This window comes from Tripterygium wilfordii, chromosome 21, assembly GCF_013401445.1.
Source record: "Tripterygium wilfordii isolate XIE 37 chromosome 21, ASM1340144v1, whole genome shotgun sequence".
NCBI classification, from domain to species: domain Eukaryota; kingdom Viridiplantae; phylum Streptophyta; class Magnoliopsida; order Celastrales; family Celastraceae; genus Tripterygium; species Tripterygium wilfordii.
The window spans coordinates 12,871,198-12,898,989 of NC_052252.1; the positions used below are offsets into that span (position 1 = coordinate 12,871,198).

General features: G+C 35.3%; 2 protein-coding genes, 1 long non-coding RNA gene and 1 pseudogene across 5 annotated transcripts; 2 read left to right on the forward strand and 2 right to left on the reverse strand.

Annotated features, from left to right (window-relative positions):
• The window catches only part of LOC119988998, a 49,745-nt pseudogene that overhangs the window by 13,696 nt on the left and 8,257 nt on the right, over positions 1–27,792 (forward strand).
• On the reverse strand, positions 2,760–3,805 carry LOC119989000. Its single transcript, XM_038834282.1, has 2 exons — positions 3,241–3,805; positions 2,760–3,166 (listed from the first exon to the last, which is right to left on the reverse strand). Exons 1-2 carry the CDS (start codon positions 3,775–3,777, stop codon positions 3,113–3,115), a joined length of 591 nt encoding a protein of 196 aa, XP_038690210.1. The 5' UTR covers positions 3,778–3,805; the 3' UTR covers positions 2,760–3,112.
• LOC119989001 lies at positions 9,344–10,981 on the forward strand. The gene is made up of 3 exons (XR_005465711.1): positions 9,344–9,581; positions 9,677–9,740; positions 10,393–10,981. It is a non-coding gene; the product is annotated as an uncharacterized LOC119989001 (long non-coding RNA).
• On the reverse strand, positions 11,318–18,670 carry LOC119988999 (lactoylglutathione lyase). Of its 3 annotated transcripts, XR_005465710.1 has the most exons (10): positions 18,367–18,502; positions 18,141–18,251; positions 17,983–18,044; positions 14,843–14,903; positions 14,457–14,536; positions 14,246–14,316; positions 13,930–14,019; positions 12,232–12,354; positions 11,710–11,783; positions 11,318–11,584 (listed from the first exon to the last, which is right to left on the reverse strand). XR_005465710.1 is itself a non-coding variant. In XM_038834281.1 (9 exons), the coding sequence occupies exons 2-8, from the start codon at positions 18,222–18,224 to the stop codon at positions 12,254–12,256; spliced, it is 549 nt and encodes a 182-aa protein (XP_038690209.1). In that variant the 5' UTR covers positions 18,225–18,251; positions 18,509–18,670; the 3' UTR covers positions 11,318–11,584; positions 12,232–12,253. The 3 variants fall into 3 exon arrangements, 2 of the variants coding, with proteins under 2 accessions (XP_038690209.1, XP_038690208.1); XM_038834281.1 differs by lacking the exons at positions 11,710–11,783; positions 18,367–18,502 and adding an exon at positions 18,509–18,670; XM_038834280.1 differs by lacking the exon at positions 11,710–11,783.

Below are 27,792 nucleotides of genomic sequence, written 5' to 3' on the forward strand. Positions count from 1 at the left end.
AACAAAAGCACATGTAATTAGCCAATCCGAAAGTCAAAAAATTACTATACAAAACCCCAACATGGTACTGAAGTTCTGTTCATATGGTGCAAAATCACGTGTAGGATCTATCTTGTCCGCTATAATACTGCACACACACACACACACAGATATATGTATATATAGAATCTGGTCCATTTAAAATGTGGGATGAAAACAGAGATGTTTCTAGAAGGCCATTCTCCATTGAAGAAGTGGTAGGGCTGCTGGCCTTTTAATTGGGTGGGGGGGGGGGGGGGCATGGACAAAATGACCCCATATGGCTCTGCCAGCTAAGCAGCATTGTCACATATAAAGGACTCAGGCTTGTTTGGGAATGCTGTGAGGTGCTGTGTGGTGCTGTGAGTTATAAAATTGTGGTGCTGTGAGGTGAGTTGGAACGCAAAAAGCTGTTTGGCGCATCATTTTTAAAACTGTGGTGCGGTACTGTGAGGTGCGTTTGACGTATCTAAATTACGGTTATATTAGATGACTAATAATATTAATATAAAATCACTTAAGGTTTACATTGTACATTAATCTAAAATAAAATAATTGACCTAATTTGATTACGTAGGACAATTCAACATATATTGTAAGCGTTTGGGAGTGCTGTGAGGTGTGGTGAGGTGCTGTGAGGTAAAAAGTTGTGGTGCTGTGAGATGAGTTGAAACGCAAAAGCTGTTTGACGTGTCACAAAAAACTATGGTGTTGTGAGATGTGTTGCAACTGAACGCAGTTGCAACACACTGCCAAACTCATACAACATCTCACCCACCGCAACCAATAGAGAATGTGACATTAGGCAGGGACGAGTGCAGGATTTTATCTTAGAAGAGTAAAACCATGTGGATTTCCGGGGACATTGCCCCCAAAAAAAATTGTTGGGTTATTGATTAATTATATTTTTCAAAAGGATGAAAAACAACAGTATAAATTAAAAAATTTATGGAATATCGATAAGTAATAATTGAAGTTTATTTACAAATGAACTCGATAATTTTTTATATTTTAAAATTGTTTCACTATAATCTCATTTAGAATGGTATCAAAAATATATTTATGAATGTATACAAACTAAACTATCATTTAACTATTGAATTTTTCCCTTTGTTAAAAATTTCTTTATATCTAATATAATGCAATGCACATCACAAATTCGACACACATATGCATAGAATCACATTAATAGCACACTGATTACTGTGATGATTATACTTAGAATTTGTTAATATCTGTAAATAGCTTAAGTCTAGGATACATTAGGATGACTACTTGATCTTGGGAGTTAATTAGTTTGATTGCTTGATTATAGGAATTAGAGCTGATATGTTGCTATTATTAGTTACATATCCTTTGTATAAATTTGTACTCTGTACTACTGCAATACACGCAGAAAATTACCCAGCATCTCTTGTTTTTTCATTCCTTGTTTAACAATTACTATTCGAAAATCTCAATAAATAAGATTAAATTAAAGAACACATAGTTATGCTTTAGCACATCAATAATGCACACAGTAATGCAGTAATGCACATAAGAATCCACCTTCACATCATTGTTTGGCTTCAACCTATAATATACAGAAGATAAGAAAGCCAAAAATTAAGGCATAACAATAGTTGCAGCCAAAATGAGTTTGGGCTTGAATTGATGTTGCAATCTGCTAGAAATATAGGGTCGAAATGAAGCCTAGATAGAAGGTCATAATAGATGGCCGAAAGGTCCAGAATATCAATTGTGAGAAAAAATTGCGAGTAACGACAATTGCAAGAGAAAGAGGACCATGAGCATTGATGCAAACACTGACTGAGGATCCTTTAACAAGATAAAAGAATTAACTAAGAGACGACTCAAGTGACTATCGATGCTAACTGAGGATGTAACTAGGGTTTGAGACTAAGAGGTTTAGACTGCAGTCTAACCCAGGGCCTCGCTTTTGACTCTAGGCAAACCCTGATAGAGAGCGTTGATAGATGATCGAATCGTGTGCATGATAGCCTCCTGAGTATATGAGGTCGAACTTAGTCTTTGCGGGGGTCTGGGGGTAGTGTCCACTGAAAATTCTTTAGGTTATTTATTAATTATGTTTTCAAAAGTATAGAAAATAATACTAAAAATCAAAATAGTAAAGAATATACGTAAATATTTAATATTCATATAAAATTAAAGTGCACACATATAGGATGGACTTTATTCGAGGTGTATGGTTTGGACGTATATTACTGTTGATGATATAAATAGGGTTAATTATACATTACAGTACCGAAAGATAGGGGTTGTTACAATTTTGTCACCGGATTTGCATTTGTTACAAAGTCATCATTCAAAGTGAAAAAATGAGACAAAATGGTCATTCCGGCAGGTTTCACTCAAATCCAGTCAGATGGGCTGCTGGTGTAGCATTAAATTAACAAATATTGCACAAAAATATGCTTACGTGGAAAATAAAAATAAAAACAAAAGAAAATTTTGCCTTGCAATTGAATTTAGTGCCAAGAATATCCCTGATTTGACAGTCATTCCACAATTCATATTAATTGTTACAAAATAGTCACTCAAAGTTGAAAATATATACAAATTTGTCATTCATTGAAGCTTATATAATTTAACATTCAAACTATTAACATAACAAAGTACCAGGAATGGTGATCATTCCTCAAAAACCTATCATCTAATCTAAACATATCAAAAGAAGTTCTTAAATGGCATAACATAGCCAAATATCCTAATAGGCATAATAACATAACCAGGAATGATATTCATTCCTCAAAAAGCTATTATTTCAAAGTCATTGGATGCCCAAATTCAAACTAAACATATCAAAATATGTGCTCAAATAGCAAAGCATAAACAAATATACCAAAATGCCTTCCACATAAGTTCAGTTCCAACTCCAATCTTAATTGGGTGCTTTTGCATTTGATTCTTGACTGGCATTCACAATGGATGAGTATCTAGATTTTGAAGCGGTAGCATGCAATGTGTGTTTTGAAACAGACCTCCTCACCCTTATCTTGCTCCTCCCAATGTTGCTTGTACTTGGCGCTGCCTCATTTGTATTAACATTTCTTTGGATTCTTGATAAAGATCATCATCTTCTAATGGAAGCCACTGATGACCTTGTCTGTGGAGTTGGATTTATCACCTACAGAAGACACATATGGTCATTAGTCTTAAATTAAAAAAAATTTAATAATCTGCAAATTCAAAGGCATATACCTCCCTCCTGTTTGGTCCATTACAAGTCCTCTTGTTATGCCCCTCAACCCCACATTTGGAGCACTTGACTAATGGATATCTTCTTCTCAATAAGTTGGTTGTTCTTGGTTCATCAAACTCTCTTCTTTTTCTCTTTCTTGGCCTACCTGGTGCATTGGTATACTTGGGAAGAAGAATTGGATCACCATTTACCCTAGGCCAAAGTGTTGCACCATTTGTAGGCATGACAGAAAATTCGTATGCTCTCATGTAGGCTTCTTTGGTGTAGCATTCATTCACAAAGTCCTCAGGATCAAGTTGGACATACCCTATTGCAGACATGGCATGACAACATGGTATGCCAGTTAGGTCAAAGTACCTGCATGAGCATGATCTCTCATTGAGGTTGGCAACATATTGCTCAAGCCTTTTGGTCACTTGAAAAATGGAGTGGCCACTGTCCCCGGCCCAATGTGCTGTCCAGTAGCCACTGTTTGCCCTCTTCATTTCGACCTTGACAGCAACCCTTGGAACAATTTTTCCTTGGTGCCTTCTCATTTTTTTTTCTCAACTTGACATACCTGTTCATTGCTTCTAGCCTCAACTCTTTCAATAGTATGATTATTGGTTCGTCCCTAAATTCCAATATCTTGGCATTGAAACTTTCTAACATATTGTTCAAAATGGCATTCTTGGAATGGGTCATGAAAAATGCCCTAGACCACACGTTTGGTGGAATATCATGTAACCAAAGCCATGCCTCTTCCTTCAGACCCCTTATTTTTGCAATCTCCAACTGAAATTCTTGATATGATGTTGCTTTAGCACACTTAAACAACTGTTTTTTGACCTACAAACCCTTGAATCTCTTGGTGAAGTTGCTGTAAATGTGCCTGACACAAAACCTATGCTCAACTCCATTTCCTAATGCCATAAGAGCAGGAACCAGACCCTTCTGTCTATCAGACATGAATGACCACTTGTTCTCTTCTATAGGTCCAATGTCCTCCAACAATCTGTCCAAAAACCACCTCTATGATTCACCATCTTCCTTACCTACAACTGTCTATGCAATGGGGTAAATTCCATTATTACCATCTTGAGAAACTACTGTCAGAAGATGTCCACCATATACACCCTTTAGGAAACAACCATCTAGCCCAATCAGTGCCCTACACCCAGCCCTAAAACCACTCTTTAATGCATCAAGGCACACATAAATTCTCTTGAATACAGTTGGTGTTTCTGGAGTAGGCCTCTCAACAATGTTAAGAAAGCAAGAGCTCCCTGGATTACTCCTAAGTACCTTAGCACCATAATCTCTAAGCCTCAGATATTGATCTTTGTGAGTACCATCAATCACCTCTTGTGCAAATCTCTTTGCCCTAAAAGCAAGTGTTTTGTTTACCTGGATGGAGAGGTTGTCTTTGATCCACACAAGTAAGTCAATGGATTTCACCCTAGGCTCACCCCTAACCTTTGTTAAAATTTTTTTGGCTAACCATTTAGTAGAGACTTGCTTCACAACAAAAGACCTACTATAGTTGTGCTTATTCACAAAAGTCTTTATCTGATATGTCTCCTCTCCATTTATTTTAGAGCACCAAATCCTAAAAGGACAACCATCCTTACATTTAACTTGACATCTTTTTTTGTCATTTCTATCAACTCAAATTTGCCTTCCATTTGCCACAGCATAGTCTCTAACAGCTTGCTTAAATTTAGCCAAGTTTGTAAAATGCATCCCAAGCTCAAATGTCACTTCAATCATATTAGCATTTGTATTAAATTTTTGCATAATCATTCTCCCTTGTCTAGCAACTGTTTCATCATCAGAAGAGTGCAAACTATGCAACTCATCACTTACATACCCTAATTGGAAGTCAAGATCATCACTTAAACTCATATCACTGCCCCCGCCAGCTATTCTACCTTCCTCAACATCAACTTTATCACCATCATCTACTTCATCAGATTCACCTTCCTCCATATCATCTCCTTCATAAGATTCATCACCATTAGAGGTATCACTCTCACTATCACTACCTCCACTTTTATCACCTTCCTCCATATTAATCTCCTCTATTAGTACTTGTTGTTCTACACTAGCTAGGTAGGAATCAAAGACTTCATCATCAGATAAATATCCTTCACCATCAACCCTAACTTCATCATCAGCTCTAACATCATCACCATCATTTGCCATGTTCCACACCTAGAAAGAATATGATTAAAAACCACTATTGCTCTAACGTATTCAACTAATTAAATAAATCTTTGGGACCACAAAGACAATAAAGAAAAAAAGAATGGAAGTAGACAAAGTTGTATGACATTTTTGGGACCACAAAGTCCCTAAATTTGCTACACACGGGACCACACAACAACAAGAATACAAAATTTCATTCTTTTTTGTCACTAAATGCCAAATCGTACTAGATTTGGGGGTAATCTTAAACCCTAACTGTATAATGAAACATGGATCTATGAAACCTAGAACAGAGAATAGACACGGACGAAATTGCCAAGACTTCAACAGAAACGAAACCTAGAGAAAAACCAGCACTTACCTCCCCAAAAACGCAGCAACAAATCAGATCTTCTTGTAGCCTTGTTCTCCGTCTCTCTGTCTTCAAGTGTGGTTTCCAGAGCAATATTTTGTAGATCTGTGGTTTAGGTTGTCGAAGATTGAAATGTTTGTGATTTAGGTGGGATATTTTACGATTTCGCGCCAATTATGTTGCCCTAAAAGCCACATCAGCTGCCACATATGCATCTTCCAACATGAAAGACAAATAAGCAACCACGTTTGTATATTTTGACCAATAGACGTTGACTGGGTGCCACATCAGCAGCTCATTTGACCGGATTTGAGTGAAACCTGCCCGGATGACCATTTTGTCTCATTTTTTCACTTTGAATGATGACTTTGTAACAAATACAAATCTGGTGATCAAATTCTAACAACCCCTATCTTTCGGTATTATAATGTACAATTAACCCAATATAAATATCTAAATTTGTTACCAATTATTAACAAAAATAGCAATGCGTGACTGCATCAAATGCAAACGATACAAATTCATGACGTGTAATTATGCAAATACAATATAAATTATTTAATTAGTAAATAATACTAAAAATCAAAATAGTAAAGAATAGAGGTAAATAATTTAATATTCATATAAAAGTAAAGTGGACACATATAGGATGGACTTTATTCGAGGTGTTCGGTTTGAAAGTATATTATTGTTGATGATATAAATCTCTGAATTTGTTACCAACTATTGACAAAAATAGCATTGCGTGACTGCATCAAATGCAAATTATACAAATTCATGACCTGTAATTGTACCTATGCAAATACAATTTAAATTATTTAATTAGTGACTTGACATGCTGCAATGGACTCTTGCATTGGCTTTGCTGAAAAGGTTTTGTCCTTTGGGTCCCACAATTGGAAAAAGAAAGGTGATAAAACCGACCTTTTTGACTTGGTTGTTATCCAACATCAGAGAAAACATAGAATAGGAAGAGAAGTTTTGTTATAAAGTCATTGTTACAATTAGTGGGCATCACGGTTTATTGATATATCCCGCGGAGAGAGCTAGGGTAACCCAAGGGAGGTGATTGTGTCGTAACAAAAAAGAAAAACAACTTTCATATATACAAATGTCAATTTGTGCCAACAATAAATATTTATATAATATTATACAAAAATTTATAAATGGTAAATATAATAAAAAAATTATATAAATACTATTTATAAATATTTATACATATTACATTGATATTTATATTTACTATTTATATATATATATTTGTTCATATTATTTTTTAAATATTTTATTACATGTTTTTATCCTGCTGTATTTATATTTACTATTCATATATATTTGTTAATATTATTTTTTAAATATTTTTATTACATGTTTTTATCCTGCTGTTAGTGATATATAAACACATCTAATAAAAACATAAAAAAAATATTCATAAACATTTATATAAATAGCATAAATAGTATTTATATAAGTATATAATATTCATGTCAATTAGTGGGTAAACATTCATATCGATACATCCAAGCCACTAGTTGAAGTGATAAGGATATTGTGTATCACCCTGGTGAACAGAGTTTGAATCTTCCTCCCCTGTTTCAAAAAAAGCATGTGTGTTAATTACAAGAAGAACAATAAATATAAAACAAATGGATGAAAGATTGATCAAATGAAGGAAATTGGCTAGTTATGTCGAAGTCACCTTAGCCCTTGTAGAGTATATAGTGCATCAATTCGAGCTCAACCTCGATTACTTTAAAGACTTTCTCCTAACTTATTCATGTCAAGAAAGAACGATTGATTAATCTTGACATCTCGAAAAATGAGAATATTATTAGCAAATTACTGTTTGAATACGTTGAAGAAGTAATTACTATCACGTAATATGAAAGCATTTGAATGTCATTTAGTAAATCTTTCGAAAAGTAACACAATGAAAGATCTAGATTAATAATGGAGGTGTGATTGTGTTAGTCACAAAAAAGTAAAACCACTATACATACAATCCAAGCGCAATCTAGGTGCTCTCAAACTTTCAACTAAGGATGCCCCTTGGTTGGATAAATTTCGTGGCGCGCATATGACTCCTCCAATCCAATGGGGGCCAACATGGGAATTGGGAAGGCCTAGATGTCCTTTAAAGAAGTCATAGTGTCGGTGGTTCTTTTTTTTTTTTTTTTCCGTCTGCTAATCATAGACCATATTAGATGGATGTGTGCGTGTCGATGTGGATGTGGATGTGGATGTGGATGTGGATGTGATGACAAATTTTAAATGTAAATTAAGAGCAACATTTATGTTGATTTTGAAGCTTCAATAATTTTATAAAAAAAAAAAAAAGCGCATTTCAGATGAGTTTCAAATTAAGGAAATTTTATATACACACCACTAATATACCATCTTTACACCATTTTAAAATTTTTTATAATTTTTATAAATATTTTTATATACAAAGACATATTAACTCTTCATCTAAAAATTCAAAACAAATTATTTTACATATTTTATTAGTGATTGCTAAATTTACACTAGTATTTCTAAAAAAAAAAAAATCTAGTTTTCATTGTGTGGAATACTATTGATACAGAATTACAGTCCGTGTCCATTTTTTTAACAATTTTTTCATAGGATCAGAACCCAACATCATAGTTTGTTTATCATTTCATCGTTCGGGAAAAAAATTATTTACAATTAAAGATTCAAGATTCAACATTTTCGTCCAAACAACAGACGACAACCCACGTTCCACCACGATCGAAACGATTCTCCCCATGGACGACCACTCTAAGGTCTGCGACAACGATCTCGATATGTTTTTGGGAAAAGGAGCTTAAAAGGGATTTTCGAATAAGAAAAATAGGGACTAATAGGATAATGCAAATAATAAGTCCTTTTAGCCAAATCCAACTTTTGAGTTTGTAGCTAGGAAGATTATCCCCTAGTAGTTCCGTTCAGATCCGGGCATGAAGCTACAGGTCCTATTTTGCAGTCGTGAGACAGAGGTAAGAGGTAAGAAAAGGTAGAAGAAGGAGAAGCAAACGGGTAAAAAAGGGTAAAACAATGGACGAAAATGTAATTTTATTATGCTGAGTTGTCCATTACATAACCATTGGATTGAATGGATGGGTGTGATTGAAAAAAAGTCTAGGAATTTCACCAACTAAGAATTCCAGCCCCCAACTACACAATATGTGTGTAAACTTAACAATGAAAATTCTAAAATTTTACAAATCAATGGTATATTCGTCTTTTCACAACCATTTTATGTGTAGACTTATCATTTTATGGTGTAGACTTATCATATTGAAAAAGTGATATAAAAATAGTAGAATAGTTGTGTATATAAAATTTCCCTTCAAATTATTTATGATGAATTACGAGTTGCCTGATTGGCAGCCTCACTATTGTGGTGGGCTACACCATGACATTCATTGGCATTTATTTAGCAGTCCAGCCCATCTTAAATGAAGTTGGGCTCAGTTTAAAGTTGTCAATGGCATGGGCCATGGCATGCAGGGAGAAAAAAATACCAATTATTATGAAAAAGAAAAAAGAAAAAAAAGAAGGAAAGCATGTCAAAAGAACGCGCGCCACTTGCAGCATTCTCGAAAATTCAATCTCCGCCAGCTTAGAGCCCCTGAATAGCTTCGGAAACAAAATTCAATCGCTTGCTGCTCTCAATTTTGTCTCCAGAATATCACACTAAACCTACCCAATCACCAAAAAGTCTGCAGCTAAGGCGAGCGCGAAGAAGCGACTTCGTCACTCTGTAGTCGACGACGAGTTGGATCTCAATCTTTCAAGGTCCATTGCTTTGATTGATCTGTTTTCTCTTCAAATTTTCTTCTCTTACGTCTTTTTTATGATTGGATTTTGTTAAATAACGGTGAAAATTGCAGCGATCTCAAAGGGATCATGTCGGCGCTGGACCAGATAAGAGATAAGAGAGGAGACGATTTCGAGGTTAGAAAAATCCTTTTTCTTGAACCAAATGTGTTTGTGAGCTTATGCAGATTTCTGGTTCTTGTTGTCTAACAAGCTATGATGTGTAAGATATTTGTGAATACATTCTTTGACGATTTCCTTCGTAGATGATATCGACTATAACAGGTTTCGCACGATCAATGGAACGAATTTTAAATCAATTTAGTGTTTGATCCTGAGATGAATATAGAAAGTATTTAAATGGTTCAGAGATCCTAATTGTTCCGAGATATTGCTGGCTTCTCATCAGTATAATTTTGACTTTCTACTAGATGTGTCCCAATCCTTCAGGGTTGTTGATGGATATTCGTATTCGATGATGTTAACACTTACGTAATTATCTAATCTGATATTGACTCATATGGTAAACACAAGTCATTATAAAACTGTATTCAGAGATTTTAAGGTACTCATCGGTTTGTTTGAACTGTGAACTATACAAGTATGTTTTTATCAAAAGAATTTGTGGATTGTGCTCTCTGTTGTTTAAAAAGTGATTTCCCTGTGGTGATTAACACGAAAAGTAGCTTCCCCTTAGTCTTACCATATTTTCCTATTATTACTAGTCCAATTTCATGATTGGTATTTCAATTTGAAATTAACTGTTGCAACTGTTGGTGTCTTGAGACAGTGTAGCATATGAGATCAAGTCTACGGTTGATGAGTTGAAGAAGTCGAAGCTTGAGAAGGATAGTACATCTAAATCGATTATTCTAGCTTTGAAATTGAATCCTCATCATATGCAACTTTCCTCATTTCATGATGTGTCTGGTATTCTTATCATGTTTCTGCACTTTGCGGTATGAAAGTTGCTTGAAAGATTAGACCTTCAAGTTCAAAGATATCCATGAGAAGTTCTGCAAGGACAAAGATGCCCATGTGCAGTTCTAAAAAGGTATTCAATTGGCAGCAGTATTCAGTGATCATCTGCGAGAATTACGTTGATGTTTGTGTTTAGGACCATTCCGATAATTGTCCTACTCTGGCTCATCCTTACCGTTTTGGGTAATGAACATGAAATCATCTATATCTCCTGGTGGCAATGTTGTAATGCTACCTAAATGTAGCTTACATAGGGTTGACACCCAGCAGCAATATTGTAGCCCAGGCATCAGTCAAGCATCATTGAACAATTAACAGCTATGCTTTGCCATTTTTACATTGTTGAATGGAATGTTATATGTCGAGAGATTGAGAAAAATTAGTGTAGCTTTAAATTACTGGCAGTCTTCACTGCTGATTGTTGGTGATGTTTTTGTAGATACCATTACCAAATTTGAGGACAAGGAAAAGCTCCACTCGATATGAACAACTCAGTCCAATACCAAGACTACTCTCCTTTCCCAGCATTCAAAACATGATCTTAAATTTCTGATGGGTTAATTTCAGGAAAGAGGGATATATTTGTCCTCAAAAAGCAAATAATAATAACGACAAATATATCCCACACGAATATAATAATAGTTGACAATTTGATAGCACCCGTAGTAAAATTCACAATAAGCTTTGCTGCATCAAAACCAAAAACCTCACTCAGATAATTTGTCTACGCTTGATTATCCAGTCACCCATTCTCTTCCATTACATAAAATTAAAATCTAACGCCAGTTTGGTTAGGATATTCCATCATAACAAAACATATACCAGACAAAATTATCTTTAGTTTTTAGGGTTAGCCAACATACACACGACTCCAATAAAATAAAATAAAACATACACCTTACATCCAATGTATTGATACGTAAGGAACAAAATATTATGGACTAGCAGTCTAGCAGAAATACCAAGAACTTGCACTTAAGCTGGCCTTTAGACAACTGCACCTGCACAAATTCCAGCCCTCATTTTAGTTCATAAAATGGAATACACTAAGAAGCCAAGATATTCACACATTTGGCATTTTAATGTTCAAGATGCTGTTTTCACTAGATAATTACACTAGCGTTACCATACTGCTAGTTTGCACACTTCACAACGGCATCACTCTCTACAATGAGAAGTCCAAACTCGAAAGGCCTACATCTACAGAAAGAAATTTGGGAATTTCAGTACATCCTAATCCGCAAGATTTCCCAACTAATTATTAACATGTTGCCTTACTACTAGTTTGAAATCTAGTCTCTTTCAAATGCTCCAAATAGTAAGAAACACCATTTTATAGTCTTGCCCGACGAAACATAGGCTATAATAAACAAAAATGAAATTCACTAAGCTAAGTAAAAGTGATTTTGATCATTTTAAGTAATGAAAATGTTTAACTGACAGTATTTAGCATCATCCATTGTAATATTTTCATTATGTGATTCCCAAACTAGGTGCCTTCTGTCATGGACGAAATTGTTGAATTTTTTAATCTTGGGAATAGCAGCGAAAAGTACATCAAATTAAGCTCACCCATGTTCACTGATGGATGGAGTGAATTGTAAAATTAGTTTGCTAAGGCAAGACATGAGAAAATTCAAAACCTTACCTTGATTTTCTATCACGATTTCTTAAGCAGCATTTATAGTGATCTTGCCAATGGTATTAAGATCAAATATTTCAATCCAATAGCCGTCAGGATCCTTAATAAATGCTATCCCTTTCATTTTTCCTGCAAATAAAATTTAGAAAGATAAGGTAAGCTACAAAATAAAATTTTAAATACATCTTTCTTTTCATGCTTGTATGATAAAGAAAATGAAGTAATTTGGAATTCAATCTCCTTAAAAGAGAGCATGAAACCTCTCCAGGTAGGCCACATTTGACCCATTTTGCAGAAAAATCCTCATACTAGCAGTCACCCACAAACAACCAGTATCCATTTAAATCAAATAAGTATCAGGAAAGATTTTAATGAAAGCCTCTTCAATTTACCACAATTCTATCTGTGTGGAGAGGCTGTTTTCTAGGTTGCAACATTCCAACTCTACCACTGGGTCCCATTTCTTCCAATTTGGTATTTAATTGTTGCATTTCTTTAAATTGGGAATTAATATCTATATTTTAAAAAAATAAAATAAAATTTGACTTTAGATTAGTATAGATTGTTTTTCTTTTAATAAATGGATCATATTAGGAAAAAATGAAAAAAAAAATATGGGCCATATGGCTAAAGTGATATAGCATTTAAATGCATGCACGGCACCACAATACTACTCTCATGGCTTGGGTTATGGTATAAAATACTGTAGGATAGGGAAATTGCCCGCATATATGCATTTTTTGGTGGGAATGGAAAAAGAGTGGAAACACAGTAACACACCATTAAAAGCTAAGTTTTCAACAATATACAGTCTGGCCAGATAGAGACAACGAGTTGTGAAGAGTAATTATCAATTCGTTATTTGGGTGGTGGATGGCGGTGCTTGAATCACTTCAAAGGGGATGCCATTGACTGTAGGAACAGAATTTCAGTCTTTAGCTGTCTACAATGTCATGCACAGGACTCAAATGGAGGACAAACTAATGTAGAATGAATTCAGGTTCTCCATTCAATTTTACTATAACAGCTTAACAAAAGGTTTGCAAGAGAACACAAGGACCTCCTTTGGTAGGAACCCTGATAAAGTAGCCTTTCCTTAATTGAAAATATTTTAACAAGCATTCATAATCATATCACAAAAACAGACCCCTACATGTTCACAATCCACATGTGCATCACACTTGTTAGGGGTAGGCAACATGAACTCATAAAAGGGAGGTAACTGGAGTTGGATCCAATATGAGGATCCACCTATACCATTCATTCCTTTTCAAAACTACACTCTCCATTACTATATAATCCATGCCAGAGAAGGGAAGTTGTTGACAGCATTTATTATATAAACACATATGTATATTCACTATATACAAATATATACATACGAGTAGATCACTCATGTAATACATATTTATTATACATATTTATGTAATAAATATGTAGGTTTGTATATTTTTCTTTTCTGAATGTTCTTTCTAAATGTATATAGGTGTACTTATATAATAAATGATTAGGTTTCCTTCCCTTCCCTTCCTCTACTCCCTCCTACCAAATATAGGTTGAGGTCATATCAACTGCCACACTCAATCAAAAATTGAGATGCTGACTTACTAAAGTATGCATCACATATTCACATATGCAGCTTATTTCACAAGTTTAACAACATATAGAAGTGCTAACTTTAATCATCTAGAATAGGTTTCTTACCATCATCTGGTTTTTTCACAAACTCCACTCCAAGACGTTCAAATCTCTCACAAGCCTTGTATGTGTCATCAACAGTTATGCCAATGTGCCCTTGAAATAGAAAGAGAAAAAAAGAGACGCAAATTAGCTCAATTATGAAAACCACCTGCATGCATATCTTATTTTGGGGCAGAAGAGTTATATAAGTAGGTTATGTCATACATCTGATGCACAAAAAAATAAAATAAAATGAATGGCCATTATGCAACAAAGAAATGGATATAAGGAAAGACATTACGATAAAAATGCTTCATGAAAATTCTGAAGATTTACATACCAAAGCCACGAGGTTCAGAATTGCCATTGTGATATCCTTTAAAATCAGGATCACTTTCTGTGCCCCAGTTACTGTAAGGTGTATTTGAACGATAGGCATCAATTACATAGATAGACAAACATATAAATAGATAGATGGATAGAGAAAAGAAAGTACTTTGAGAAAGCAAAAGAAGGATACAGCATTACAGCCAAAAAGATACGATTCTTACTGTGTCAATTCAATGGTAGCTCTCTTACTAAAGGTCCAAACTGTTCTCTCAGCAGGGTCAGTGGGAGCAGAAGCTGGATCCTACAGACTAAACATTATATACCAAACAAATGTCTAATATTGGCAATATTCTTGCAAAGGAGACTATGACTTCATGCTCTTACCACTTTCGTGGCTTTTGGGAGACTAAATTCTACATATATTTTGTGGGTCACATTAGAAAAGCAACCCGAGGCCTTAGATAACATGTAGAATAGAAAATGAAAAAAAAAATTTAATTAAGCATAAAAAACTAGTATGGTCCTCGTGATCCATAAAAATGCTCCAGACAACGATTCAAACACTTAAAAAATGTAGCTTCTGAGAAGTTTATATAGAGGACATCACCTCATAGCCCATAAAGTACAAGCTAAACTTCATTTCTGGAAAATCCAATCTCTTGAGTAACCTGAGATATGAGAGCCTAACCATCATCATTTGCAAGAGCAGACAAGCTCATGAATGTCAAAATCACGCCATACACGATATATATCGCCCTATTTTTTATGGAAAAAAGTATTTCATGCATCATCAGATATCCTTTTAGATGATATGCAAGAAATCATAGAATACTAGGTGTTTATCATCTATCATGATCATCATAATAGAAATCAATTTTTACAGTTTATGAACTCTCAAAGCCCAAGAAACCAATCTTAAACCATTAAGGCACAAAAAAGGCAAAAAAAAAAGAGAGAGAGAAAAGAAGGTCAAATCCTTTTTTTGGAAAATCCAATTTGAAAGAAGAGACAACATATTTTACAATCTAAAGTACAAGAAAAAAACAATTTCAATGCTTCTCTATTATTTTTGGAGAAAGGGTAATAAATTTTAATGGGCTTTGTTATTTTAAGATAAATTTTCTGGGCTTTAATAACCACAAATTTAGGGTTTAGATACTCTTCTTTCCCAATCCCAACACCGTGAAGACTCCTCTCTGGTTTGGGTACTCTTCTCCGCCATGCCTTCTCTGATTCTGTCGCGAAGCAACTGTTTCTCTCTCATGCATTCTCTCTGGTTTGAGTACTCCTCTCCCACGCCTTCCTCTTCTCTCCAACTCTGCCAGTCTATATGTTGTCTTCTACTCTTCTCTATTCTCACATCTCAATCGATTTTTGGGTCTTTTCATGGCAGAATTTTGGGACACTACTTTGGGCGTCCCAGGTCGAGTTCCCGAGCGTCCCAGGTCGCTAGTGTACCCCGTTCCGGGACGTTCGTCCCAATTAAGGATACGAGGGGGGATTGACCTTTCCCGGTCAGTGTTTTAAAAGGCGGTCAGGGCGTACGACCTGAGGCGCGCCTCAAGGCGAGGTGCCTTCGAGCTGCCTCCGGGCGTACGCCCTTGATAAAGGCCTGTGAGGCTTACGCCTCATATGCCTGAGGCGTACGCCTCGAGGCGTATGAGGCGTAATTGTTGACACACCACAATTTATCAAAAGCAACGCCCACAAAGAACAAAAACACAAACAACCCAACGAGGCCATTCCAACCGAGGACGACGATTCTTGAGACAAATTCTCGAAGACTCTCTCTCTCTCTAACAAACAAATCGTCCAAGGAATCGAATCAATTTTCAGCTTCATACATACTCTCTCTCTCTCTCTCTAACTCTCTGTTGGTGTTGTGCGACTTGTGCCCTAGATCTTGAATAGAAGGTACGATTTTCAGTCTTCAGATCTTTATTGATTCTGTTTTCTTATTATTCTTGCTAATATTTGCAAAGCGAGCATGTGAAGCTGGCTTGGAGGAGTTCCATCTTTCATAGGATAACTAGAACGAAAAAAAATGTTCGTTTAGTATATAAGATACTTGCGGTGATAATTTTGACAGATTTCAAATCCTATCATCCACACAACACCCACTAGTTTTAGACATGTAGCTTTAGCATATTGAGAATGGCTGGAAGTAATTGATTTATTTTGATTCTTGAAGACTTTATTCAATTACACTTTCTCTCTAATTCTGCGTCCAACTCCAAATTTCTCTGCTGATCACTTGAATTGATGATGGATGGAGTTATGTCTTCGTAAATTGATAAATTGATATGATTATATTATTTGAATGTGTACATGTACATTTTAGATTAAGCATATAGGTTTTTTTGTTGATTCTTACCGAGGCTTACGCCTCGTTACGCCTCGCCTCAAATAAGTCAAGCGCCTCGGTTTCCGAACCCCCCTTTTAAAACACTGTTCCCGGTAACTATGTTCTATAGTGTGTTTCAAATCAGTGTAGTTAAATTCCCTAGGAGCCATCAAGGCACTAAAGGCACCCTAGCGCCTTAGGCGCGCCTAGAGAGACAGGTAGGAAACAGACAGAACAGCAGATCTGGTCTGCCTGGCAATATGTCGTGGACATCAGATGTAAAAATAAGCCAAAAACTAATTTTCCCAAGACGTTTCTTATTTTTGTCCAGCAGAGTGGTCTAGGGCTTGTTCTAAATTCCTGATTCCTCTGTTCTTTTTTCCTCATTAAAGGCCTTAATGTTGAGGCCTGGCCCATGCAAGTCTATATCCTTTCTTACTAAGGTACCAACAGCACCATACTCTACTTTTGCGAAAGGTGCAACAAAGCATGCATAGTCAAGGCAGCAGCGCTGGTCCCGTTAAACACCTCACCTTGTGCCTAGGCACGCCTAAGGTTGCCTTTTCCTACTATGTTTCAAATCTTACAAAGCATAAAAATAAAAAGCAATCCAACTTATAATTAAATTAACTATGAATCACTGAACCCATTTTCCATAAACTTCAAGGAGACTATATACTTAAGCGTAATTGAAGTGATGCATTGGCTTAACAAACAATAATAGAACATGCATGTACTGCACGAATAGCAAAAAGAAAAAACATAAAAGAGCAGGAAAATAGAACATAGATTAAATGTACTGCTAGTAATATGATATTTGAATGAACTCTCGGCTCAGCTCGCTCACATATGGTGTCATTACAATTTACAAGCAGAGTTACCACGTAATTTTCAGTGTCATATATTATACAAGCTGAAGTTGAAAATGGTGTCCTGTATTCTAAACCAAATACTATAATGATGTTCTACAGCAATTCAAATAATGCAAAAACTCAAGATTTTTAAGGATTTTTTCCCAGGGCAAGGGTATCTAGTTTCTTAAATGAATAAGTGTGCTACCCTTGATGCGCCCAGCCTATCTAGCTTCTAAATAATCAACGAATGTTTCTGCTTTAAGTTGTTATAAAATCAAAATGATCTACGAAATCAATCTGTCGTAACTACAAAGACGAGCAAACTCGATTAGTATCCTCATTCAAATAAATAAATGACAGGTTTTTTTATCCTGTGCCACCTTATTCCATCCTTATTGCATCAGTCTTCATAAAGGATACAACTGCGGCATGCAATCTAAATAGATATAATATATATTTGCCAACAAAGAAGAAACATACTTATGGGAAGGTTAAAGAGTTCGACATAAGAAATAGAAATGCAACAGTAATTTGACAGAAACAACTTACGACATCCCTAATACACGAGAATAGAAGTCCAGACTCACTTTTGGATCCTTAATTCGGAACATCTGGAACCACAATGTCAAACAAATATAGAATTAGAAGACATATATATACAAACTAAATACAGACGCGTGCATACATGCAAAAAGAAATACTATTACAGTTTGTTGCAAGAAATATCCCTTGGTGGCCTCATCGAGGGTTGTGTGAAGACCGGGATTATCGCTCGGGGCCTCGGATGCCATTGAGAACAATCGGTAGCGATTTATATCCTGTACCAAACAAAGAAATCGAAATTGATTAGAGAATCTTCATCAGAAAATAGAACTAGAACCACAGAAAAAGTAAAATCGCGACAGTCCTTCATTTGTTTTCCTTTTTGAAAACCTTCGGCTTAGATTTTGCGGTGTACAAAAGGGGCACCGCAGATGGTGAATAGTGATTGTGGAATCGGAAGGGAGATACGCGAGATAAGCCGCTGCCGATTGAAGATAACGCGGCCATTAATGGAGAGTGGAGAGAGAATTACCTTCGATAGCTACAGCAGAAGTGGGAAAATCGGTAGGGAGATCCCTTCTTTATTCTGGAAGATTCTATAAGAACCGTACCATTAAATGGTAATTAGAAAAAATGCATTCATAATGATCTATAACTATAACTAGAAGGATCAAATGAGGTCAAGCCGTTAGATTAATCTGGTGGTTCGAAAATTATTTCTCTTTTATTACTTTTGACTTTTGAGTACAGATTGCAATTAAAAAATCACATTGTTTCTCTATTTCCCTTCCTCTTTCTCTTTCTCTTTCTCTTTCTCTTTCTCTGCCTCTCCATCTCACTTCTTCTTCCTCAAATCTGATTTTCCAAATGCCATATATCAAAGAATTCCGGTAGCCTATCGACACGCGTTCTCTTTCTGTATGGCCCTCCTAGATTATCCACTTGATATGCGATGTCAAGTTTCATACTACCCACTCGATACGATACCACTCTGATCGAAACCCATATCGCCATAACTCAAAATCTATCAATCATAAGGAACAAAAATACATAGCTCGAATAACAAAAACAAAAACAAAAAGAAACGAAGGGGATTTGAGAGTATAGAAAAAATGTGGATGGAAGCAAGAAGAGGATCAACCCAAATCGAAGCTCTTGATTAACTCTACAAGAAGTTGAAACCCATAAACATTTGTCAACCATAAGCTTTGAAAATGGAATTTGTTGTTGAAATCATCAAAGAAAACACAAAATCAAAATGGAAAGAGGTATCTACACTACTCTGATAGAGATGTTATGAGATTGGATTATTTCCAAATTCCAAGTCGTCAGATTAATCAGACGGCTTGGATGGATGCACTGGATTTGTGTGTATATATATATGAAGAATGTTAGAGAACCCCAAAATTTAACCCCCAAAAGTCCCTCAAATCTATGTGTCATTAAAATAACCATTGATTAAAAATACACATGTAGGGCTCACTTTACATCCAACACTCCACATTAAATCGGAGACTTTTGGGGATCACTTTTTGGGGGTCTTAAGCATTATTCTATATATACATAGGTTTTCTCTGATACGGGGCCAAAGAACGAAACTAATTTACGGGACTATTTTATTGGCCGTTAGATTAATCACATGGCACACGTTTTTCTTTTATTTTTTTTTTCCTTCTGTCTCACTTCTCTCTCCTCTGACAGTCCCTCTCTCATCAAACCCTCTCTCTACTTTTTGTTTCCTTCTGTCTCACTTCTCTCTCTCCTCTAACAGTCCCTCTCTCATCACACTCTCTCTACCTGAGCATCCCTTGATTTGTGCACACTAGAGAAATCGAAGCTATACTGAAAAATCAAGATAAACGCCGGAACAGTGATACGCAAAGATTGAGCAGCCCTTGAACACGAACAGTGATATGCGGTTTAGGTCGATTTGGGTCAGATTTCTCCATTTCACGATTCAGGTTGATTTGGGTCGAAGATAAGGTCGACTTGAGAAGGGGAACAACCCAGAGGCCTTCACCTATCACAACTCCCCAGTTGCAATTTCTCTCTATCATGGAGACCAAATCGAGCTATCCAGATGACCCAATCACCGGAACCGAAAGTGTATAAATGGAAGAGTATAAATTTTTCTTTATCTGTTTGTACCGAAATAGGATAGTATAAATTCTTCCCCTCTTCAATTTGTACCTAATTTGAAAGATATTTGGTTTATTCCTGCTGGATATTTGTCTTAGGGAATCCTTTTGTTTTGTTGCTGGATAATTGGCTTTGGAGAGGTTGATTGTGTTGTCGCTGGTTCTGCAGGTTCAGTCTAGACAGGGTATGCTCCTGTCCAAACATCTACATTTATGGTTTTGCAACTTGTTTTATAACCCAAAATATATACCAGCAAGATTAATTTGTTATTGCAAAAGCCTTACATTTGAGTGAAGTATGTTTTTATATCAAAATAAGAAAGATTCATATGATAAGGGCATGTACATGTTCAACTGATTTCAAGTTCAAGTGATTATATTATAAAACCATCAATATATTACAAGTTCAAGCCATCAATATATTGCAGGTTGTAAAGAGAGTGTTTGATGAGAGAGGGACTGTTAGAGGAGAGAGAGAAGTGAGACAGAAGGAAACAAAAAGTAGAGAGAGGGTTTGATGAGAGAGGGACTGTCAGAAAAGAGAGAAGTGAGACACAAGGAAAAAAAATAAAAGAAAAACTTATGCCGTGTGATTAATCTAACGGCCAATAAAATAATCCCGTAAATTAGTCTCGTTCTTTGGTCCCGTATCAGAGAAAACCTGTACATATATATTACATATACATATACATATATATATATATATATTACATATACATATATATTATATTTACAGTATGTGTATATACATAATACATATATATTACACATATATATACATATAATACATTTTCCTCAAAAAAATACATATATGAATATTATATAGTAAAAATTTGGGCCCGACCCGAAACCCAAAGCCTGAGGCCCGGCCCAAATGCCTGAGCCTTAGGGGCCCAGGCTGGACCTGGGCTTCATTTTGAGAGTCAAACCCCACCCAAAACCCAATTCTCAAAATCAGGCCTAGACCTGATACCGCCTCCTAACTCCAAGCTCATTCTTGAAAATCAGATCTCAATTCCTCCTCAATTCTGAATTCTGGACATATTTGAACGTTCACAATATTGTACCTACAAAGAATTTGGTGTATAGACACCTCATTTGCCTTGTAAGCTTGTGAAAGTTTCATGCCTTGTATTAGGTCAATCAAATAGAAATACTATTCAATAAGTTCAAATTTATGTATGATAAATCATAATAAGTACATTAGAATTTTCATGTCATATTTCACAACAAAATTCCTTCATATGATCATTCAACTTAGAAGTGAAACTCAATTATTACAGTTTTAGGTTTTCACAGGTGCAGCAACTTCATGCGTAAAATTGAACATCAAGAAGATGAAATTTGATCATTCACTATGAATATGATATGTTCATTGATGTCTTAACTACATTTCAGTTTAAGAAACATATCAATCCGACGTCATATGACTAAGTTATGCCATTTGGAACTAAACTGAATTTTCACTGTGTACGAGTGATCGATCGAAAATGACAGATCAATTGGCTGGCTCTCTGGAATTACAGTGATGACTTAAGTGATCGATATCCTCTCATAAGTGATTGATCAACCTGCTCTATGGTACTATAGTGATGCTACAGATGTCTTTTATGATTTTAACACTCAACTTCAAATGTCTATAACTTTCTCATATGAATTCCAAAATGAGAAAACTTGGTGTCTATGAAAAGCTTAAGAAGTCTAGTTTTCAATTCAATTACGATAATCAGATTCAAATATTTTTTGAATAAATTATAGTCTCCTAAGTACCAAGACATCAAGATCAAAGTTTACCTGGAAGTAGGCATAAGTCTCACTTAGTACATAATAAATTTTTTTCTCAAACCATCCCTAGTCAAATAAGTTCATATTGATGAAACTAAAGTGCTTACAAAATTTCATGTAAATCAGAGTTCATTTGGTTCATCACGTTCACAAAGGAAAACATATGCACAAAATTACCTTTTATGCGAAAATCTAGTTTTGATGGAATTCAAGCATATAACCAAATCTAAATGTAATGCACTTAATTTCACTTTTTTCTTGTCCTAGAATATATATTAGACCCTCATGGACATGTGGTTCAAGGTTCAAGTCATTTGGACCTAAGTTGGTTAAATTGAGATAAATCAAAGTTTGTGATCTTAACTTAGTCCATATATATATTCATTTTCAAAACTGAATTTCCGACACATATTCAAGCATATATGAATGTCAAATTGTCATAGAAATAGGCATAAGCCTCACTTAGTACATGTGATCATATAGGTAAAGTAGAATGACATTCATTTAAAGTTCAATTCTCATTAATCAAATATTACATAAATGTTTCATTGTCATTTACAAAGGTTTTAATATCGTCAAAATCAAACATTTAGGACCATAGATCCAACAGCTTCCAACAAGCATCCGAAGTTCTGAACTAAATAAAAAGAAGAATTATACGAGTAGGAAAAAAAAACTCATAAAAAATAAAAAAAGATAACTTGTTAAATTCTTATTGTAAAACAATTTTCAAAATACGTTTTATTATGAAATAGATATAGAATGAGATATAGATGCAATCAAAAGTATTCACTAGCGTATATGTTTTTTCTCTTATATATCTAATCATGTCCCATGCAAAATAGCTCTTTACAATATATATACATCTTTTACCTTCATATATTACTTACACATGTACATCATATTGACATTTGGCAATGAAGTGTAAAGGTGAATAGTATATAGATAATTCCACTTTATGATATATATATCACAACACTCCCCCTTGGATGATCATTAGCACAAGGTAAATATGCCTCGTTAAAAACCTTACTAAGGAAAAACCCAGTGGGATAAAAATCTTAGTGAAGGAAAAGAGTACATCCTTCTTATGTCTGACTTGGATCCATGTGGGATAGAATAGCCTCATTAAAACCTTATCAACGAAAAACCCTGTGGGATAAAAAGTTGAGCAAAGGAAAAGAGTACTATCCATAATGTTGTGATTTACTCCCCCTGATTTATATGTAACTTTCTTCAAGAAAGTTCTTTGAGATGGCGCATACCAATATTATGTGTCAACTTCTTGAATGTTGTCGATGGCAGGGCTTTAGTGAATAAATCTGCTAGGTTATTACAAGAATGGATCTGCTGGACATCTACTTGTCTTGTTTTCTTCTGGAGATCATGTGTACAGAAAAACTTTGGAGAAATGTGCTTAATATTGTTACCTTTAATATAGCCACCTTGGAGTTGTGCTATACAAGCAGCATTATCTTCGTATATTACTGTCAGAGTATCTGTGATCAATGGAAGTCCACAATTTTTCTGAATATACCAAGTCATTCGTCGTAGTGACATAGCTTCTCTACCAACTTTATAAAGAGCTATGATCTCAGCATGATTCTAAAATATGAAAATATCACATATATTATTTAATATGTTCATATAAAGATGAAAGATAATTACACAACTATTATTTACATATTTTGTATGTACGAGCTTTATGCTTTAAGACTTATTTTACATTATTATAATATTTATATGAAATACAGAAAACTAAAACTTTAAACAAGGTAACTTGAATCCATCTACATAGATCCATCCCCAACTAGAAGGTCAACATTCTCCTCAGCGTTATCAAAGAAATGAGCCATGTCAAGATGAGTTAAATCATTTAACTCATTTTCATTATTAAAGTCTGCACAATTGGATTCCACTATCTTGTCTGCAAAATTGGATTCCACCATTTTGCCTTTCCCTTTGATTGACTCTTGATAAAGTTTAATCAAATGCTGAGGTGTGCGACAAGTACGGGACCAGTGCCCCGAACCACCACATCTATAACATATATCTTCCTTATCCTTCTGGGACTTCTTTGGTAAATCTTCAGGATTTGATTGCTTTGATTCAAATTTATCAAATTTCTTTTGGTGGTTTAGCGCATTGTGGGTATTAGAAAAATTCCCACGATCATAACGATAATACCAACGGCTTCTACCTCGTCCACGTCTACCTCCACGTCCACGTCCATTGTACATAACTGCGTTCGCTTCAGGGAACGGAACAGCTCTAGTACGACGTGACTGGTGATTTTTCAATAGAAGTTCATTATTTTGTTCTGCCAACAGAAGACATGAAATCAATTCTGCATATTTAGTAAACTTTTGTCCTAGATATTGCTGCATCAGGAGCATATTCGAAGGATGAAAAGTAGTATATGTTTTTTCCAACATATCATTTTCTGTAATAGTAATACCACACAATTTCAGCCGTGTAGTGATTCTGAACATAGCAGAATTGTATTCACGAACAGTTTTGAAATCTTGTAATCTCAAATTAGTCCACTGAAACTGAGTAGTTGGGAGGATTACACACTTCTGGTGCTCATATCGCTCCTTCAAATTCTTCCACAAGTCAAGTGGATTTTTAACTGAAATATATTCAGATTTCAATTCTTCATGAAGGTGGCGGAGTAGAAAGATTAGCGCCTTAGCCTGGTCTCGGGGAGATTCATGACTTCCATCTGTAATAGTCTTGCTAAGATTTGAAGCCACAAAATGAGTTTCAACATCATCACACCATGATAAGTAATTTTCACTAGACACATCAAGAGGCAAGAACTCAAGTTTTGTGAGGTTGGACATGATAGTAATAGGATAGTTATACTTACCACTTAGAAGAATAATATTGAATATTGGAATGCTTACGTACGGATCTTGATCAGGTAGAGAGCTTCGTGCTGATAACGTATTATGAAATAGATATAGAATGAGATATAGATGCAATCAAAAGTATTCACCAGCGTATTTGTTTTTTCTCTTATATATCTATTCATGTCCCATGCAAAATAGCTCTTTACAATATATATACATCTTTTACCTTCATATATTACTTACACATGTACATCATATTGACATTTGGCAATGAAGTGTAAAGGTGAATAGTATATAGATAATTATCATCCACTTTATGATATATATATCACAACACATTTAAAATATTTATTGTTCGTGGAGTTTATTTGGGTCAAAATTCCATAATCTTTCATCAGGAAAAAAAGTCAAACAAAAAAATGGATGAACTTGAGTTGCACCCGACGTTTTCAAACTATACCTCGACTTATGTTATCTTGGTTTGACTCTTTGTTTCTTTAGGCATTGATCCACACACCCCACCCCAAAAAATCTTCTTCCTTTGGTCCAAAAGCTGAAAAGGGAAGATGAAGAATAAAGCTGGAAGTGTGCTTGAAATACCTAAGAAGTAGAGTCATTGAGAACTTGTGAGAGTCCCACACAACTAAGCTGTTACGAGATTTGCTTCAACAAACTACAGAGCTCGTTGATGGGTCATCCACCATTTCAAAGGTCTTTGCTAGAAATGGAGGCGGACCAGCATCGTGAAGCCCCTCCATCGGCTGCGGTGTGTAGTAACCGATTTTTGTCCGGTCGAAGAATAATTAATAAAAGCAAAAATTCAAAATTCAAGAGCCGGTGTCAGAGGCCCACATGCTTACACAAAAATTCAAAGCCTATTTCATGGACCCACAAACATACAAAAATCCTAAGACCCATTTCTTGGACCATAAGCCCATAAAATTCAAACTCAAGCCCAATACAACAAAACCCTAGAAAATATCTAGAGAATAAAAATAAATAAATTAAATGGAAAATTAAAGGTGGAAAAGATCAAAAAGAATAGCCACCTTGGTTAAAAGGAAAGAAAAAGTAAGGGCAAAAGAGACAAATTGAAAGAACTGGGGTTTTAGGAGAGAGGTGGTCTCATTCTCTCTTAATATAAAAGAAATGCAGCATTCTTTGAGAAGGGGGGCCGCACAACACACACAGGGGAAAAAAGGAGCCGCACAACAAAAGGAAAAAGGGAGCAGCCGGGAGAGAAAAAGAAAAGAGAACAAGAAACACAGAAGAAAAAAGGAGAAAAGACGAGAAGGAGAAGGGAGAGCAGCTGAAATCAGAGAAGAAATAGGAGAAAACGGGTTTCAATTCTTCAAGGGTAACGTCTCTGGCAAACTCGTTTTGATTTGGGTTCTATTTCCTTGATTTGATTCCGACGTCGTCCATGTTCCATTTCTTTATTTTGGTTTCTGTCTGGGTTTGTTCTTAGATTACATCCTTCTTGGTTCAATATCCGTATTTCTTTAGTTCTGTTTCTATGGAGTTGTTCGTCTCCTCTGTTCTTACTTCTCCAAGTTATTGATCTCTTGATTGTGTTTTGTTCAAGTTCGTAGTATATGGTCATGATTGAAGTTATACTAGTCATATGTAGTTTGTGGATACATGTATGATTTGAATGAAATTTGGTCCGTGTGCGTTTGCTTGCTAGTGTTGATAACTGACCTTGCTATATCAGTTTCTTCATTATGCTAGCATGTGGCTTTAATATTTGATTTTGACTTTTCTGGTTTGAATCTTGCCTGCTCACGGTATTGATGTTTAATATGATGTCTGGTTTTGATATCCGATTATGATAAGTTTGTCTTTCTTTGATGGCCGGTATATATGTATATATGGTGTGTATATATATATATATAGTATATGTGTATATATATATATATATGGTGTGTGTATATGTGTGCAGGGTGTGTGTATATGTGTGTGCAGTACAGTGTGTGTGTATATGTACAGTGTGTGTATGTGGGTGTATATACCATGGGTGTGTGTGTACATTTTATATGTGTTTATATATATGTATATGTATGTACATGGTTTGGAGATGCATGTGTATGATATTGTATATGTTTATATGTGTATATGAATCTTTAAATATGGACTTGACTTGATATTGTTTGATTGAATACCCATTTGACCCATTCTTATGTTTGATTTGTTGGGTTCGGATCGGGCTTGACCCTACTTGGGCCGAGGGCAACTTAGAGGACTTGGGTCGAAAAACATACTTAGAGGATTTGGGCTGAATTGAAGCAATGGGCCTCGCGGGTGATATTGGATTTTTGTACATTTTATTATTTGTCATACATAATTGTAAAGTGTAAGCCTTGTAATAGTGTAATAAAAATAGTGGATGTAAAATAGAAAATGCATACATGATATTCTAGGATGCTAGAAGCATATAGAAATTAAGAAATGATTTTGTGAATGATGATTGCATTAGAATGCATGCTTAGGACTTTGATTTCTCACACTATGCCATGATGCTTAGATATATACTAGGATTGTTTGAATGCAATGAAAATGAATGCAACGCGTTAGTCATTAGAATTAATCCAAGCCATCTCACTTTAATAAATACACCAAGACTAAATTATGGAACCCTTATGTTTTGTTTAAATATCAAGGAGCCTTCAAGATATTGGGGTTCCATTGGCATTCATCCAAAACATTTGGATTTCGTGGACCCGGAAAGCGAATATATTTTTAGGGATTAGGAGAATTTATTTAAGGACCCAAAGGGGGGTTTAAAGATATTTGGCCCGTCCGATGGGCCTTAAATGGATTCTTTTTTTCTCATGAAGAGCATAATTGTGAGTAAGGCTTGAATTGAACATTTCTCTTTGATTGTTGGCCCTTTTGGTACATCAACCAAGTCTTCAAGAGTCCCTTTTCCTAAAATATCAAAACCCACTAAAGTGGAATTTTTCATCCAGACTAAGCAAAACAAATCATTTTTGGCCAAGCCGGGAATGACCCTAATGATCCCGTGCACACCTTTTTTC

What these genes read in the sequence shown, in the direction of transcription:
- LOC119989000 (XM_038834282.1), bottom strand. Translation starts at nt 3,777, where the DNA reads ATGAGAAGGCACCAAGGAAAAATTGTTCCAAGGGTTGCTGTCAAGGTC. An exon ending in ATGGACCAAACAGGAGGGAG is followed by an intron (nt 3,167 to 3,240) that starts GTATATGCCTTT and finishes TGTCTTCTGTAG; the next exon opens with GTGATAAATCCAACTCCACA.
- LOC119988999 (XM_038834280.1), bottom strand. Translation starts at nt 18,483, where the DNA reads ATGGCCGCGTTATCTTCAATCGGCAGCGGCTTATCTCGCGTATCTCCC. An exon ending in TTCTGAACCTCGTGGCTTTG is followed by an intron (nt 14,020 to 14,245) that starts GTATGTAAATCT and finishes TTCTATTTCAAG; the next exon opens with GGCACATTGGCATAACTGTT. An exon ending in TGTGAAAAAACCAGATGATG is followed by an intron (nt 12,355 to 13,929) that starts GTAAGAAACCTA and finishes TTTTATTTGCAG; the next exon opens with GAAAAATGAAAGGGATAGCA.